Genomic DNA, 16,417 nt, shown 5'->3' with positions numbered 1-16,417 from the left:
TCTTCCTCCTCTCTTTGTCCTCTAGGCAGATAAAGAGAGATTTAAAATTATTGCTGAGGGTAGAGATTGCGGGCTTGAAGCAGCTGCTGATGCTTTTGTAGTTAAAAATGTTAAAGATAAAGGTACATATTGTTGTCCTATTTTTATTTTTTTTGTTTAGGGACGGTCTCAAAGTGTTAGATTTCTTTATGAAAAAGAAAACTGATCAAATCAATAATAAAGTTAACGTGTAAGTACAACATGCATTTGTGAAGCAAGAGTGCATATAATGTATCCATTCCGTCTGTTTTATAGCGATTTGTATGTGTACCTACTTCCATTCTCTCTTGATCTTTCCTTTTATTATTACTTTCTCTCTCCCTCTCTCTCATGTCCAGTGCTTGTATTCCTGTTGGTTTACATAAACCATTTCCCAGTAATTCTCTACAGCTAATGGTACAAGCTGGAGCTAAAGGCTCTACTGTAAGTACATGATCATACAGATACTGTACATGTACCGTATAATCCTTAAATAAAAGCCTTGTAGATACTTCCTTAGGCTCCTGATGTCAAATGCTTGAGTTAACTGGTTCGAATCCAATTCTGTGCACAAGTTTATTTATTTTTTTAATTTTTTGAGGTCCAAATACCATTTTAAGAAGTAGATGCCCAGGCTTTTAAATTTAAGGAAATACGGTACATGTAGTACATGTACATGTATGCACATAAATTTTTGGCATAAATACATGTATAATGTACATGTATGATTGTTATACAGTTGCATGTACACGTATATCATACTGGCTTAGCATTATTTTTATATCAATACATGTACAGTGTACACACCTTACTGTCACTTTCTCTCTCTCCAAAGGTCAACTGCATGCAGATATCATGTCTTTTGGGTCAGATAGAGTTAGAAGGTCGACGCCCACCAATAATGCTATCAGGACGGTCCCTACCTACATTCCTTCCTTACGATACCACTCCTAGATCAGATCAGTGTAGTGTGTATATACATGTACATGTACATTGCTTCTGAATTAAGCGTAATTAATGATCATGCTAGATTTAGTATTTTTTATTTCTCTATCCTGTAGGTGGTTTTGTTGATGGTCGGTTTCTAACTGGCGTAAGACCCCCAGAGTTCTTCCTTCATGCTATGGCTGGACGAGAGGTTCAGTGAATTTTGTGTGTCTCAGACCCCTTGATACTTTTTTGATAGGGTCTAGTTGATACTGCTGTGAAGACAAGCCGCAGTGGGTATTTGCAGAGGTGTCTCGTAAAACATTTAGAAGGAATTACTGTCAATTATGATCTAACAGTGAGTTACATGTAATAGTATTGATATTTTTGTGAATTTATAACTATTTTCAAAATTTGCCTGCACTGTACATGTACATCAGAAATGAAAAGGAGAGAATTCTCAATTTTTGTTAAATTTCCTGATGCATAAATTATACATGTACATTGTACATGTGCTGCATAGAAAGTTTGAACTGATTCCAATCATATTCCGATTTTTTACAAATAAAAAGTTGCTCAAAAATCATGTTAATTTTTTTCTAATTTGAAATGGAAAAGTTTGCCTTTCTATAATTTTGTTTGTAGCACTTTATTTTGTGGCCTTCATGGTTCTTCAGCTGACCATGAAATCTAAGACTATGAAATCATTCCCCCTACAGGCCATGTAAACTGTCAGCCACAAAATTAAAACCACGAATTGCCCCGCTAGGAACAAACCATGTAATATTAGACCCACAAAAATAACCAGCTATACTGTATACATGCAATGTTGTGTAAAATGTTTGAGCTGATTCCAATCGAAAGTAGATTTTTTATTAATTTTTGAAGCTGTTGTTCTTATTTTGTGTACATACATGTCTAATGTTTTTGGTTTCTGTCTCAAGGTAAGAGATAGTGATACCTCTGTTCTTCAGTTCCTTCATGGTGAGGATAGACTGGATCCAATCCCTTTTATGTAGTATAATATCTATGTCTACCAGGAGACTATTAGACCACACCCAGGAGGTCTGTGGGATTCACTGGCCACCAAATCATCAGCAACTGGTGTCAGGAGGAAATGATAATATAGTGAGTTTATGATTTTAATTTTTTATTTATGTAAATCAATGCCCATGCATTTTTCCAAAAATTGTTCCAAAATCACCCCTAATAATATGTACATTTTCTGTTACGTATTGATATCCTTATGCTGTGTAGAAATTTGAACTGTTTCTGACAAATAATTTTCAAGTTATTAGCATTTTTAAAATAGGTCAATTTAAAAAAATACCCAAGGCTATAGCCCATGTTTTTTTCTGAAAAATGGCTCCAAAATCACCCCCAATTTTTATTACATTTTCTGATATATATTGATGTCCTGCTGCGTAGAAAGTTTTGTTTCAGAATAATTTTCAAGTTATAAGCATTTTAAAAATTAGACCAATTTTTGAAAAATACCCAAGGCTGTAGCCCATGGTTTTCCTGAAAAATGGCTCCAAAATCACCTCAAATTTTTATTACATTTTCCGATACATATTGATGTCCTTATGCTATGTAGAACATTTGAGCTGATAATTTTGAGTTATAAGAATTTGAGAATTTCAAATACTGAGCCACGTTTAAAGAAAGCAAAGGCTATGTGCATCCATGTACTGTACATGTACATGTCTACGTGCATTTTCTTTTCCTTATTACATGATACATTGTTTATTGTTATAAAAATGTTATCATTAGGTTATGGTATACTGTTACTGTTCTTATGGGGTACCCAATGTATGCTCCTTGTCATCAAAGAGGGTAAGTCATGTTACTTCTCATGATGTCATTCCATTCTTTCTCTCTTGATCCTCTCTCTCTTCCTCCTTCTACTTTCTATAGAAGAATTACTCTAACAACTAGATCAGTAGCCTTGCTGAGGAAAATGATTGTTGCTATGACAGCTGTACATGTAGAAATACTTGAGAATATTTTACAGTTTTCTTTATTTTATTTTCTAATTTTTTAAAAGCAATTGCTTTGATAAAATCAGCTACAAACAAAACAACAACAACAACAATAAACATTATCTAAATATTATTATATTTTTCTAATAGTTTATCAGCTAATGCAATGGTTCTTCTAGTACCTTCCTCTCTAAGTATATCTAAGAATATACCAAATACTTCTCCTTCCATACTAATGGAGCTTGAAATGATGTGGAGTAATTCATCCATTCTTTCACCAGCAGTGTGTTTAGTGTAGCCATCAGTTATTTCTCTCTTCTCTCTTGCATTGATAATATTGTTTTCCAGCAACTTGTCAACTAAGAAGTGAATATCTATTCCGCAATTCTTTATTAATGAAGTACATTCTGTCATTACTCTATGAGCAATATCAGATCTAAATGTACCTATTAATGATACAAATTCAGTGATTAGTGTGTTATTATGTTAATATCAACCATACCTTTTTCAGTCTCTCTCCTGGTTTGGCTGATACTAGCAGTAGAGGGGCTTGAGCTAGTATCTTGTACTGTTGAAGGAGGAGGAGGAGCAGTTCTCAGTGATCGATGAATGAATAATGTAACAGGATCAGCCACTCCATCCAGTGGTACAGAGTAATGTAGTGATGGTACAGCATTTGGTGATGCATATACTGATATCAGGCAACGTGAAGGAAGAGGATAATTAGCATCACCAAACTTATCAACATCACAACGAAGAAACTATTAATATTCATCAGTTATACATTATATTGCAGTACTTACTCGGCAAGGCTGAAGGTGAGGCTCAATACTCCAACCAGTGTAAGGTTTCTTTTGTGGAGCATCAAACTTCAATTCAACACATCCATCATAATCTTTGAAGCGAAATAGAATATCTTGGTCAACTTCAGCTTGAGAGTGTCTTTTATCAATAAACTGTTAGCAACAAGTATTATTAACGATTAAATGTATAGACATTATTACTAAAAGATTTACCTCAAGCAGTGCATTAAGGCTTTTAGCAACAGTAAATGTCACCAAATCTTCAGCTTCTTTTTTCTCATAATAAATGAGTCCAGCATATGTCATATTTTCAACTACACCAGTGGAAACTACTACTTTACCTATACACAAAATAATATTCACTGCATCTGTAGGTTGATGTGCTTATATATACTTTCAGTGCAATGTATTGGAGCAGTTGCTTCTTTATGCTGTGGTTCTTCATGATCCTTTGACTCTTCTACTCTTTCATTATCTTGCTCTTCATTTCCTTCCTCATGTAATGGCTGACCTCCAGTCTCCCCCTCTTCCTCTACTCCCTCATTACTAGTAGACTCTCCTATATAGTGGAATAGATTCAGTTCATTATATACTAGTACACACTCACTGACTCATTATACTCACCTTGTCCTCCACTGCTACCTCCTGGTGGATCTTCAGCCTTATCAGAATCACTGGATGAATCACTATTACCATCTTCCCCTTCCTCCTCAGTTTCCTCTTCTGCTTGTTCCTCTTCCTCCTCCTCCTCCTCTTCCTCTGACTCGTCTCCATTAGTTGATGATTTGGGTAGATGTTTCTCTCCAACAATAGCTACCAAACAGAACTCTTTACGTTGAATGGATCCATACCAACTATCAGGTTTAAACTCTCCTCCCTCAACTATGGAGAACTGGTAAGGAAGACTGGGTGTGCTCACGGGAGCTATGGCAAACTTGAGATGACAATTAAGAGCTGGTTGTCCTGTTAAATCAAGGCAGTGCTGTATTTCTAATATGAGCCGTTTGAGGAGAGGCTTTGAGAGTGATACTGCATACACAGCACTGACCAGGACAGTATTAGGAGGAAACTGGAACTGTCCTCCTACAAGAGCAACCACTGCTGCTTCTACAGTCTCAGAGGACAGTAAGCTCTCCTTTTGTACTCCAATCCTTAAACCATATTTCTCCCAATTTATCAGTTGAGGTTTGTCTCCTTGAATCAAGAAAAGATTCCTCTCTGCTACCTGGACATCACTCAGACAATCCAATTTATCTGTCAATTATACAAAATATATACAATGAGTACACACACAATTGTATACACTCAGTCAGGGTTTCCCAAAAAGCATGCTAAGTGAGCTAAACAGCATGAGCTAACAAGCACTACAATTAATACAGTACAAGGAATTTGAAGCAACTTTAAAAATTCATAAAATCCAAACTTGACTGGAATCAGTTCAAACTTGCTACACAACATAAGAACATGTATATGTATCAGAAAAAATTATAAAAATGGAAAATTCCCTCCTAGTGATTTTTGTCAAAATACACTGTACTAGGAGCACTATGCTGGTAAACCCTGCACTCAGTCAGTCACATATACACAATGATACTCCTACCCATTGAAGGGATCAGGTAATTAAATTGTAGTCCAATGGAACTAGTTTCTTTGCTTCTCTCTTGTCTTTCCTTCACTAGTTTGGCTATGTACAACTCCTTTTCTTTAAGGTCTATAAATTATAGAATATTAATAATTATTATTGATTGATGATGATACACTAACCAGTAATGATCTGTTTCTCATTCTGTGATTGTTCCTCTACTTGTGATGTCAGTTTGGCTATAACTTTGTCTTTCTCAGAAACGTCAGTTTTCAGATTTTGAACATCGTCTACACAATAAACATATTCTCTCATCTAATACATGAGGTGTGTATAGTTAACTAACCAATAATGATCTGTTTCTCGTTAAGATATTGTTCCTCCATATCAGCTACTTTGAGTTTCAGTTTCTCATAATCTTCTACATTAATAGAATATTCTCTCATTTAATATCAGTACTGATGATACACTAACCAGTAATAATCTGTTTCTTCTCCTCTACTTGTGTCTTCTCTTCCAATATTTCAGCAACTTTAGCTTTAAGCTTCTCATCATATTCTATTATCAATAAAAATACAAAAGATATAAAATGATATTTGTTGCTTAAACAAATTTGCACTGTATGTACAGTAGCCCATAAATACATGTACTATGATTATTGCTAATGATACCATACATGGTAAGCAGAGCTCACTCTACATGAATCTTATTATTTCTAATGCATGGACAATTTCACCTATAGTGAGTACAGAATACTATTTCCATACTCAACATTCTCTAATCCACTAGTATTATAATGTAAACAATGTACACATAAACAACAGTATAACACAATAGTACCTAATTCAAGACTTGATTTATCCTTTTCTGCTTGCTCAAGGAGAGTGGTAGCATCATCAAGTTGCTGAGTAAGTGTTGCCTTTTCTTGAAGAAGCTGTTGCTGCTCTTTGTCTCGATCTTGTTGTATCTGCTCCTTCTCTTTTATTTGTCTTTGAAGCTGTTCCTCATAGAATTCTCTCTCTCTTTCTTGTAGGTGACCTCTGAGTAATTGAACCTCTTTGCTTAATCCTAAATTCTCCCAATCACTCAGTATCCTTCTTCTTAGATGATCTTGATACTGGTCCAGAGGTATTACACTAGTAGACCAATCATTATCACTGGAATATCCTATACAGTAACAAAATAGTGTATAGAATAAGAATACACAAATTAATTAAACTTAGTTACTATGGTAACCTTATTATTGATGGATTCATGTTTAATCATTGTATGTGTGACCTCTGTCAGTTTACACAGTTAACCACATGAATATATTATTGTATATAAATACACTGATAATAATATTTCATTCACTCTAGCTCCTATTAATATCAGTGTTTCTGTATCTGCAGTCATTATATTTCACTATTGTACATAGCAGGAATGAATTGGTAATAATTAGTATCATAGGTATACGTCAAATGCTCTCATTAAATATTCACCATAAGAATTACTTACTTTATTGTAATATTATCATTACTAATTATCATTACATATCATCAATACACATTGTATCTATTACTGTCTACATGTTCTTACGAAGTTCAATAACTGCTGTATCAGCGTTTGATGTATCTCCTCCAAACTCAATTATCCAGTTAGTAGTTGGGGTCACACTCCACACTGAGAGAGAATGCCAGTATCTGTTAGTGACATTGTCTGGTAGATTAATCTATAAAATTAAATTAGTAATAATTAATTTGTGTATTACATAATAATTGATTTGATATCTGGTTAATAAACACAATAACTAAGTGACAGTTTTATAGTCTGCACAGTGTGTTTATGTAACACAAAAGATGACATAATAAAATTAATAATACACAATATATTAATAGACAAGTATACACAACTGAGTGTGTTATTAAATCATGTGAGTCCTTAATTAAGAACTTACTAAGTGTCTGCATGTACTCACATACACATACACATACTAATGACACACTAACACACATACATGTACATCTATACATGCATAGACATATAATGGTACATGTAAAGCATGCATAATTGCTCACACACATACATACACATGTACATGCTACATGTACACATGATGCATGTGTTAGTACACACATACATATTAAAACATATGCACACATACACACAAATACATGTACCGTATGTACATACACAATGTACACAATGTATATAAAATAGAATTTATTTTAATTCCAGCATTGACACTCTATCTATTGTGAATCCATCTTTACACACACACACACACACAGACACATGTATATTCACACATATTTAGCTAAAGAAACAAACACAAAACACAAAAAGACACAAACACACATTCACACTAAAAACAGACACACACACACATACTGAATACCAGCATTATTCATGGTATTTTTCACTGAGTATCATAATATGTACATGTACATTACAAACCGCATGAGTTACAAATTTAGTTAATCACTTTATGTTTCATTATCAAGCATCATAATATGTGACCATAATTGACAAAAGGGCCCTTATGGCGGATTTTAAAATTGATCTTAATAATGGCAAATATCAACCTGTGAGTGCTTTGTTCGACAATCATTGTTTCTAAAAGTTTCATGGTAACTTTTTGCATCCTGTGGAGTAATTTTATGATAAATGGGGCTCAGGAAGTTGGATTTCTGAGGCTAGAAAGACAAATTTCACTACCCGCCATAAGGTACCTTTTGTCAATTATGGTCACATATAATACTTACCAGTTCTTTCCATTTTCTTTTGTTAATGTCCAGTAACCATACATCATAGGCATATGATCCACCCACCACTAGTAAGTGTGGTCCTGAACTAGTGGTAATCAGTACACTGGAATGAGCCATTCTACCCTCATGCCATTGTACTGATTCTGCAAGATTAGGTACTTCTAATATATCCTTAGAGAAAAATTTAAAAAATGTAATAAAATAATTAATTATATAGAATGTGTTCATGAAAAAGATTGTGATAGAGACAAAATAATCTGCATTGCATTGAATTGAAAGCTAGAATACAATTGTTTCAAATAAAATGTAATTGAAAATCAACAATTAAATTTCACAGTCAAAACCCATCCTACAGTATTAACTCACCACTGATGTCTTAGTGAAACTTATCATATACAGTTTATTACTCTCTCCATTATCAGTAAGGCCACCGAACATTACCGCAGTGTTATTAGTAACTGGTGTTAGAGTGAAGTTTTCAATAGGAGGTGGTCTGTCTCCAGTAACAACAGGAGATATCCATTGACCTAATAATAATGTACAAACATTCATGTACACTTACTACCACATACACACACATCCATTATACACATTCATCATACATATGTATGTGTATATGTGTGTACATTATTATTTATACATACACATCATACATAGACACACATCACTATCACATGATACACAAACACACACACACACACACACTCATGTATGGATACACACACACCACACCTGTACACATGAAGGAGAGGTCCAGGGGGTCTCCTTATTTCAAGATTACTAATCTATTCTGGTACAAGTCCAGTGGCATAGCCAGGATTTTTGGAAAGGGGGGGTAAGCTGTGTGGCGCGCGAAGCGCGCCGCAAAATTTTGCGGAACCACGCCCTTTTGGGGCGTGGCCACACCTATTTTTCAACATGGTGGCCTTCTTAACCGATCATAGGCAACGTTGAATACCTTTTCAGCCTTATAATGGCATCATAGAAAGACTGCTTTGGCCTTTTCCTTTGATATGTAAGTTGTAGAACAGCTTTTCCTTCCAAAAGCAGCTTATTATTTGATTATTTTTAAATTTTGAGTTTAAAAAAAGGGGGGGCAATTGCCCCCCTTGCCCCCCCCTGGCTACGCCCCTGATGTCAGTTATGATTGTTAATGAATAATTATACAAAACTCATGGAACATTGTATGTTGGTAATTTGTGACTCATGTGATACAGAACTTTATTAAAAATGATAATAAATAGCATGAACCTACACACACACACAAGTCACATTAGCTTATGTATAGATACATGTACATATACAAACATCACACACACAGATACATGATAATACTCACACACACATAACATGCACATTATAGATACACATCACATACACAGTCATATATTCATAAATTCTCACATACATTATATGCACTATCATACACAGACACATCATAATGTATGTATTAGTACACACACACACACATCACATATAGACACATGTTACCATCACACACAAACACATGACACACAGAGACACACTAACAAACACACTTAATTAATATCAATCTGTTTTATGTACATTAATATAAATTATTCAGTTTGAAATACTGATCAACTATTGTGAATCAATGATGAGAATTACTGACCTGATGAAATCCTGTAATAATGTATCTCATTACATCTCAAATCACCATAATAATAATTATACTGAGCATTAGGTTGCTTAGGTGTAGAAGATGAACCCAGTCCTCCAATTATTACAAGATAATCTTCACCGTCAAAATGAGCTGACACCATTCCACAGAATCCCTTCTTCATTGGATCATAATCAGAACTAGAAGGAGAGAGTTCCCTCCACTTGAATGAATCCACATTGAAACAATGTAAGCTGTTTTCATAAATAACACTGCCAAATCCACCGAAATAATATATGTCCTTTCCTATAGCGACTGATGAATAGCCCCTGGTACCTGGTGGCCATGTACCAGTAGTAGGTTTCTGGTCCCAAGCACCAGTTGGTAAGTGATACACTTCTATTAAATCATAGTGTACTCCAGACCCGGCCCCACCCCACATATATAGGTAGTCTCCTACCTTTACTGTGGAGTGTCCCGATCTCTTCACTGGTTGATAGTCTATAGAGAACAAGAGGTACCCGCAGTAACAGAGTAACAGTAATATAGTGATGAGTTAGAATAAGGACAGGATACAGAGGAGTAAAGTAAGTAGTAAGAGAGTAAGAGAGACAAAGAATGAATGAAAGAGATACAAAGAGAAGAGAATAGTGGCCCTCACTTTTAGATGCCATTCTTGCAAATACCAGCCCCACCCTAGCCATAGATATTAGAGTTACGCCCTAACCATAGATATTAGAGTACACAGGGATTGGAAACGGGGGCGTAGGCTGGTTGATGTTGCTATTGGTTACCGGCCCAAAACCTGGTTGATTTCCCATCTCCTCCATTAGTGAGGCTGTACTGCAAGGACTTCGAAGGATATTTATGGAGATCCAAGAGGACGCTTACTTATGATATACCTACCGTTCGATATAGAAAGTGTTGGACTACCTGCAGCAAGGTTTTTACTTCTACAACGTTATTTTGCAACGAGTTATAGGTACAACAAAATTTTTTCATTTTTCGCCCTTTTTCTGTAGTAACAAACTCATGCTTCATGGATTCTAACCTTAACTAGTATCATTCGATATGCAAATGGAAACTCTTTCATATGATTATAAAGATATTGCATTTTACTCTAGCTTGTAGTTTTCAAAAAAGGGATTATAATGACAAAAATACATTTTATGGTTTTAAAAGTGCCATAACATTAACATGGTAAAATTATCTACAATAGAAAACAGAATTATAAAGAGGAAACATTAGGCTTCTTGATGCATTAATTTCACTTGCATAGGAACACTTGTTTGCGAGATATTGCTCCTAAAAGAAAGAAAATCAAGGGTAAATTGTGACAAAACTGAAATTTCAGCGAGCCTCTGTCAGCCTAGCGGAGGTTGGGCTGCGCCCACGCTTCCGTTTCCAATCCCTTTCATTTACTCTAATATCTATGCCCTAACCATAGATATAGAGTATAAAGGGATTGGTAACTGCGTAGGCGGTAGTTATCACCGTATAGAGGAGAAGAGCCAATTTTTGCCAGAGAATGACAGGTTTATAGGATTTCAAAAGAACATATCAATACCATTACTAGCCAGTTCACTAAAGCAATATGCCATCTGTTGCATGTGTTTCTTTCTTGGCTTAAATATTTACTGTTTCGGAGAAAAAGGTACAGAAACTACGGTCACTTTTACAACACAAAATTTGAGTTTCTGGAGAAGATGTATGAACTACAAGTCTGAGAATACCCTAGTTCCATGCAACTCAAAGCGCTTGATTGTTTTATGCTTGCATCTTTGTTGTAAAACGAGACATTTTAGTAAAAGGTACAGAACATCAGAAAAGAGGTCCCGCTTGGGCGGTAATGAATGAAACAGCTTGTTACTTTTGTAAGTTTTGAGTAACTGTATGAAATTTGGATTGATAAATATAGAACTTATAAGGTATTTTATGCATATTTTTGTTAATTTTTTGCAACTACTGGGACTAAGTTATGAACAGAGAAAAGTGGACCTCTCCCGTTGCTAAGGAGAAACTAGGATGCGGGAAGTGATAACTTCGCCCTCCATTGGTTTATACAGGCCGCCCACGCAGTTTCCAATCCCTTTATACTCTAAGACCCCGTTTACACTAATCCGTTATGATAAAATTAGCAAAACGCATACTATCTGGATTGCATGTTTACACCAAGAGTAGAATTGAAGAGTCACATTCAGGATATTTTCAGTATTTTATTTGAGTAGTTATTATTATTGCTAGTTATTTTTGAATAACTACTCTAAAATACTGAAAATATCCTGAATGTGACTCTTCAATTCTACGACGTGATGAAGCAGGGGGTATATCACAGTAGGACACTCTCTTCTATTATCTACTCTTGTTTACACTTATACACTAATTGATTAATTATTCATGACATCAATAATTAGTCACGTGACTTCTATAATTATATGCGCGGGAATGATAGCAAGCTAGCGACTGAGCTGACTGTTCATGATGATTGCTGCAGCTAGAGGAGAGGCTAAAAGAGATTTTAAGTGGACTGATGACGAATGTGAACTGTTGCTACATGTAACCTTGGACTATAAAGTAAAGAAATCATCTGAAAATGTAGATTGGGAAAGTATGAAAACCAAGTACGACGGGCGATATATTAGTCATGATGAGGGCTGAAATGCCAGCAGACAAAACTGAAAGGCCAGTCAAGGAATATATTCACCTGAGAAGTGAGATGACTAAGGCAATTCTTTCAACAAAATTGAAAAACATAAGGCAAAAATACAGGCAAGCTGTAGACTCTGGAAGGAGAAGTGGGCACGGATATCTATGGCCCTAACTATATATGCAAGATAAGACCACACCCATCTGTCCAAATTCATAAAATCAAAATGAGTTCCAGTCGTGGTGCCAGTAGAAAATCTGCTGGTTCAGTCTACTAGACTCAAGCCAAATCCCAACTTCTTCACTTCTCCTAGTCAAAGTGATGGGGTAGGTAAGGAGGGGACGGGACCCACTAAAAGCCGGATCCGGGTCCGGATATGGAAGCTAAAAGCCGGGTCCGGGTCCAGGAAAAAGCTGGGTTTATGCCCGAATATGTCCGTATATAGCCGGAGGAGTTCTGCTCCGGATACTCTGATGATAGCCTCGTGTTGTGTACACGTGGCGCATATTATGATGTCTGATGATGATGGTACCGGCAGCTACTCCTAGTCCTACTAGTAATCTCTTTAATGACTGTTTTTTTGATGAAAATGATACTAATGATTCTAATTCTGGTAAGTGTTAATGCTGCACTGAAAATTATAATAAATGCCATTTTAGCCAGATCTACTACGAATTTAGTGGCAGCTGCCCGACAAACCACCCCCTGGAGTAATGATAATAATGGCAGTGATCAGAGCTGTGATTTAGATTCCACTAACAATTCAGATAGTAATATGTATAGTGATGAAGATGACTTGAGATTACCAGGTGAATATATTTCAGTTGCAACAACCATTCATTTATCAAGTATCAATAATGCATACACCATTATGATCAGTTTCCGTAGCTTTGAATGATGTTTTCACTTATTCATGTTTCTTCTATACATGGTTTTGGGGTCCCATTATTTATATTCATGATAGTATAACTGTAATCCATAGCTTCAAACAAATTATCATGTGCTAATTTTTTGTTAGCAGTTTGTGTTTCAAATGTTCCTGTAAATGATGAATCAGAGGGGTGTATGCCTTTATCAAAGAAGTCCTCAACCAATCTTACTACAAAGACAGTGTTAAGCATATTTCAGAAAGCTCGAACCAAATACAAGGCTGAATTTTTGAAGCTTCCTCCTGTGCTACCAACTGGAAGTCAGATGTTTTTGTATGCATTAGGGAGCAATGAGTCATTGTGGGAAACAGAACGCAAGAAGCTTTGGTATGTTCTCATTTTGAAAACTCTTAAAGTTATGATTATTTGTTATAGATGTGATCAGTATCGTTGGGCACATTTGGGTGTATATGACATAAAGTATAAAGGAACTGAGCTTAAAAAGCGGTGTAATGCTGTTGATGATGGTACATGTGATAGGAAGAAAGGGAATAAAGCTTTTCAACGATGGGAGTACTGGGGTTATGAGGATTTATATCTCATCCATTACACTGGGAATCACAAAGTATTTACACCATTTAAACACAGAGGTGCAAAGAATTCCAGGAGACCATATATTCGATCAGCTCCATACGTAAAAGAAAAGGTAAATAAATATTTTAAGAAAGTGATAGTAATTTCTTCCAGGTGCAAGGCAGTAATGCACTGAGTACTCCTAAAGCTGTTCATGCAGATATTATAAATTCTGATGCAGGTGGTCTGAGGCATGCAGTAAATACTCCTCGTGATATTAAACAAGTAAATGTATAATTGTGTAAACTTTGCATTATGTTATTATCGTGAAATGCATATAATTAGGTTAGAAATTTCAAGGATGCTATTGGTAGGAAATATCGAATGTCACATGATGCTCTGTACAATATGCATGAGCTGCATAGCCAGCTGATTCAGGAACACAATGGAGTGTCAAAAAGTTTTGTGAGTCACATGTTGTCGATACCCAGGATTGTTGTTCATTTGATACCCCATCTTCTGTTACACTCCCTTGAGACACTTTTGAAGGTTTCATCATCGCCAGTTACTCTGCATTATGGCACAGTATTTAATGTTGACGACTTCTATTTATCAACTGTTAGTTTTCGAAACCATCTATTTGAAAAGGAGCCAATCATTCCTTGTGGATTTTTATTGCATAGTAGACGATTGCAACAGGATCACAGAAATTTCATCCAAGTGTTAACCAAGGAGCTTCCAGTATTAATAACTAAACGCCTTAACATAGTGACAGATCGGGAGTTCAAGTTCAGTGATTTATTTCCATGTGGTACCCATTTATATTGCTGGAATCACATCAGAAGAGACTTGCAATGGCACCTCAAAAGCCGCTGCAATTGCACAGCTGATGAAATCTGCTACTTTGTCAATCTCTTTTGTAAGTTGCAGTTACTAGAAAGAGAAGATGAATTTGATAAGCAGTGGAGTATTACAAGAGAAAGTGCTCAGTTTAAAAAGAAGCCCAAAGTACTTGCATACTTTGATAATCATATAATACCACCATTTAAAGTACATGCTTCCATTTGAGTTTTACGAAATGCTCAAGTGAGAAATCCCTGCAATGGTATTACAAACAATCCATCAGAATCTTTTAACACTGTTTTGCATCATTTGCAGCAATGGAAACAGGTTCCATTAGATGTTATTACTATTTCACTGTATTACTTATCATCTTACTATCATCGTGAGATCACCCGGTCAATGCACCAATGTGGAATGTGGCAGTTGAAAGAAGAATATAATTTTTTGCTTAGAGACTCTTCTACAATGCCTCATCTCCTTCCAGTATGGGCTCCTAAAGATATAGTAGAAAAAGTTAGTGCCTCTCATGCATGTGATCAACTCACCAATGATCCACCTGCTGAAACTGTATGTAAATCCAAACGTCCTGTTAAAAATGATATGCATCTTGGCCTAGCCAACAATGCTGTAAATTCGAATAGAGTGAAACCGTTTGGTGATGGTAGTTGGATTGTCATGGAAGCAGATGGAATAACACCACATTCGGTGAGGCTACAATCCAAAGCCATCTTGTTCATGTGTTGCTACCAGAACCTGCTTCCATAACTGGTTCATGGGATTGTAAAGCAACAAATGGCAACCCTCCACTGTGTGCTGGTGGATGTTCATCTGTTGCCATTGGAAAAAATATCTGTTTCTTTGGCGGTGCTAGGAGTGGTGTCCATCGCAATAGCTTGTACTCCTTCAATGTAGATTCATTTGAGTGGAGAGAACTCTCTCCTTCTAGTTCTGATCGTGGTCCAATGAAGAAGAGCTACTGTGGAATGGTATCAGTTCATTTTGACGGTGAAGACTATCTTGTCATAATTGGTGGAAGTAGGGGATACTCTTCCATCAATACTCCAAAGCAACCTGATGCTCAGTATTCAGCTAATGGTAAATGTAATGAGATACATTATTACAAGATTTCATCAGGTCAGTAATTCTCATCATTGATACACAATAGTTGATCAGTATTTGAAACAGAATAATTTATATTCATGTACAAAGAACAGATTGCTAATAATTAAGTGTGTTTGTTAATGTGTCTCTGTGTGTCATGTGTTTGTGTGTGATGGTGACGTAGTCTGGTAACCAGCCCCTTGCAAAACATGCGTAGGGTCTGGTATCACGCCCATATAGCATTGGTTCTGTAGCGCAAAAATTTTGCGGCCCAATCAAATTGCAAGACAAATGTGACATCACATTTAAATGGCAGCTCTCGAAAATCAAGAAGCAGTCGTTGCCGCTAGGGCAGCAGTTTCTCTTGGTTACACAACTATAAAGCCAATGCAGAAACTTGTAATTGCATCCGTATTAAGAGGGAAAGATGTTTTTGCAATGCTACCAACTGGGTAAGTTTATTGAGCGCTAAATGCTTGCCGCTTCAGGCTTCACTGACTGTACTCATTATGCAGCTATGGCAAAAGTCTTTGCTACCAAGCTCTGCCTATAGCATTTGATCAACTTCACCAATTAGCTAATGGTACAACTATTGTTCTAGTTATTGGCCCCTTAAAAGCTCTATTGAAAGATCAGGTCGGATTGTGGTCAATAGTATTACATGCCATGCAGCACTGATATATTATAGGTCTCTTCGTGTGCCA

At 36.0% G+C, this 16,417-nt stretch overlaps 5 protein-coding genes across 8 annotated transcripts in view; 3 read left to right on the top strand and 2 right to left on the bottom strand.

The window, feature by feature from the left end:
- Positions 1–7: 7 nt before the first annotated feature.
- Positions 8–3,013, top strand: LOC109582537 (DNA-directed RNA polymerase I subunit RPA1-like). 4 transcript variants are annotated; one of them, XM_019997283.1, is made up of 9 exons: positions 8–229; positions 378–462; positions 854–986; positions 1,080–1,156; positions 1,205–1,303; positions 1,890–1,929; positions 1,986–2,073; positions 2,719–2,781; positions 2,863–3,013. In XM_019997283.1, the coding sequence occupies exons 1-7, from the start codon at positions 108–110 to the stop codon at positions 1,994–1,996; spliced, it is 567 nt and encodes a 188-aa protein (XP_019852842.1). In that variant the 5' UTR covers positions 8–107; the 3' UTR covers positions 1,997–2,073; positions 2,719–2,781; positions 2,863–3,013. The 4 variants fall into 4 exon arrangements, with proteins under 4 accessions (XP_019852842.1, XP_019852841.1, XP_019852840.1 ...); XM_019997284.1 differs by having other exon boundaries at positions 36–122; positions 161–229; positions 1,890–2,073; XM_019997282.1 differs by having other exon boundaries at positions 854–977; positions 1,890–2,073.
- Positions 2,848–5,334, bottom strand: LOC109582517 (uncharacterized). The gene is made up of 7 exons (XM_019997262.1): positions 5,317–5,334; positions 4,355–4,955; positions 4,125–4,289; positions 3,944–4,071; positions 3,731–3,883; positions 3,430–3,688; positions 2,848–3,373 (listed from the first exon to the last, which is right to left on the bottom strand). The coding sequence occupies exons 1-7, from the start codon at positions 5,332–5,334 to the stop codon at positions 3,051–3,053; spliced, it is 1,647 nt and encodes a 548-aa protein (XP_019852821.1). The 3' UTR covers positions 2,848–3,050.
- A 2,748-nt stretch (positions 5,335–8,082) lies between these two features.
- Positions 8,083–10,368, bottom strand: LOC109582521 (kelch domain-containing protein 4-like). Its single transcript, XM_019997266.1, has 3 exons — positions 10,342–10,368; positions 9,693–10,181; positions 8,083–8,230 (listed from the first exon to the last, which is right to left on the bottom strand). Exons 1-3 carry the CDS (start codon positions 10,352–10,354, stop codon positions 8,211–8,213), a joined length of 522 nt encoding a protein of 173 aa, XP_019852825.1. The 5' UTR covers positions 10,355–10,368; the 3' UTR covers positions 8,083–8,210.
- A 3,246-nt stretch (positions 10,369–13,614) lies between these two features.
- On the top strand, positions 13,615–14,837 carry LOC109582516 (uncharacterized). Its single transcript, XM_019997261.1, has 3 exons — positions 13,615–13,902; positions 13,944–14,054; positions 14,115–14,837. The coding sequence occupies exons 1-3, from the start codon at positions 13,615–13,617 to the stop codon at positions 14,835–14,837; spliced, it is 1,122 nt and encodes a 373-aa protein (XP_019852820.1).
- A 101-nt stretch (positions 14,838–14,938) lies between these two features.
- LOC109582515 (uncharacterized) overlaps positions 14,939–16,417 on the top strand; it is a 13,138-nt gene continuing 11,659 nt past the window's right edge. Inside the window, exon 1 of the mRNA XM_019997259.1 lies at positions 14,939–15,746. Within this exon, the coding sequence (XP_019852818.1) occupies positions 15,575–15,746 (172 nt within the window). The 5' untranslated portion in view covers positions 14,939–15,574. The remainder of the gene's footprint in view (positions 15,747–16,417) is intronic.

The sequence above is a fragment of the Amphimedon queenslandica genome, unplaced genomic scaffold (genome assembly GCF_000090795.2).
Source record: "Amphimedon queenslandica unplaced genomic scaffold, v1.1 AMPQUscaffold_13378, whole genome shotgun sequence".
Taxonomy (NCBI): Eukaryota; Metazoa; Porifera; class Demospongiae; order Haplosclerida; family Niphatidae; genus Amphimedon; species Amphimedon queenslandica.
Note: the sequence above shows the minus strand (reverse complement) of the source record. Positions and strands in the feature narration are given on the sequence as shown.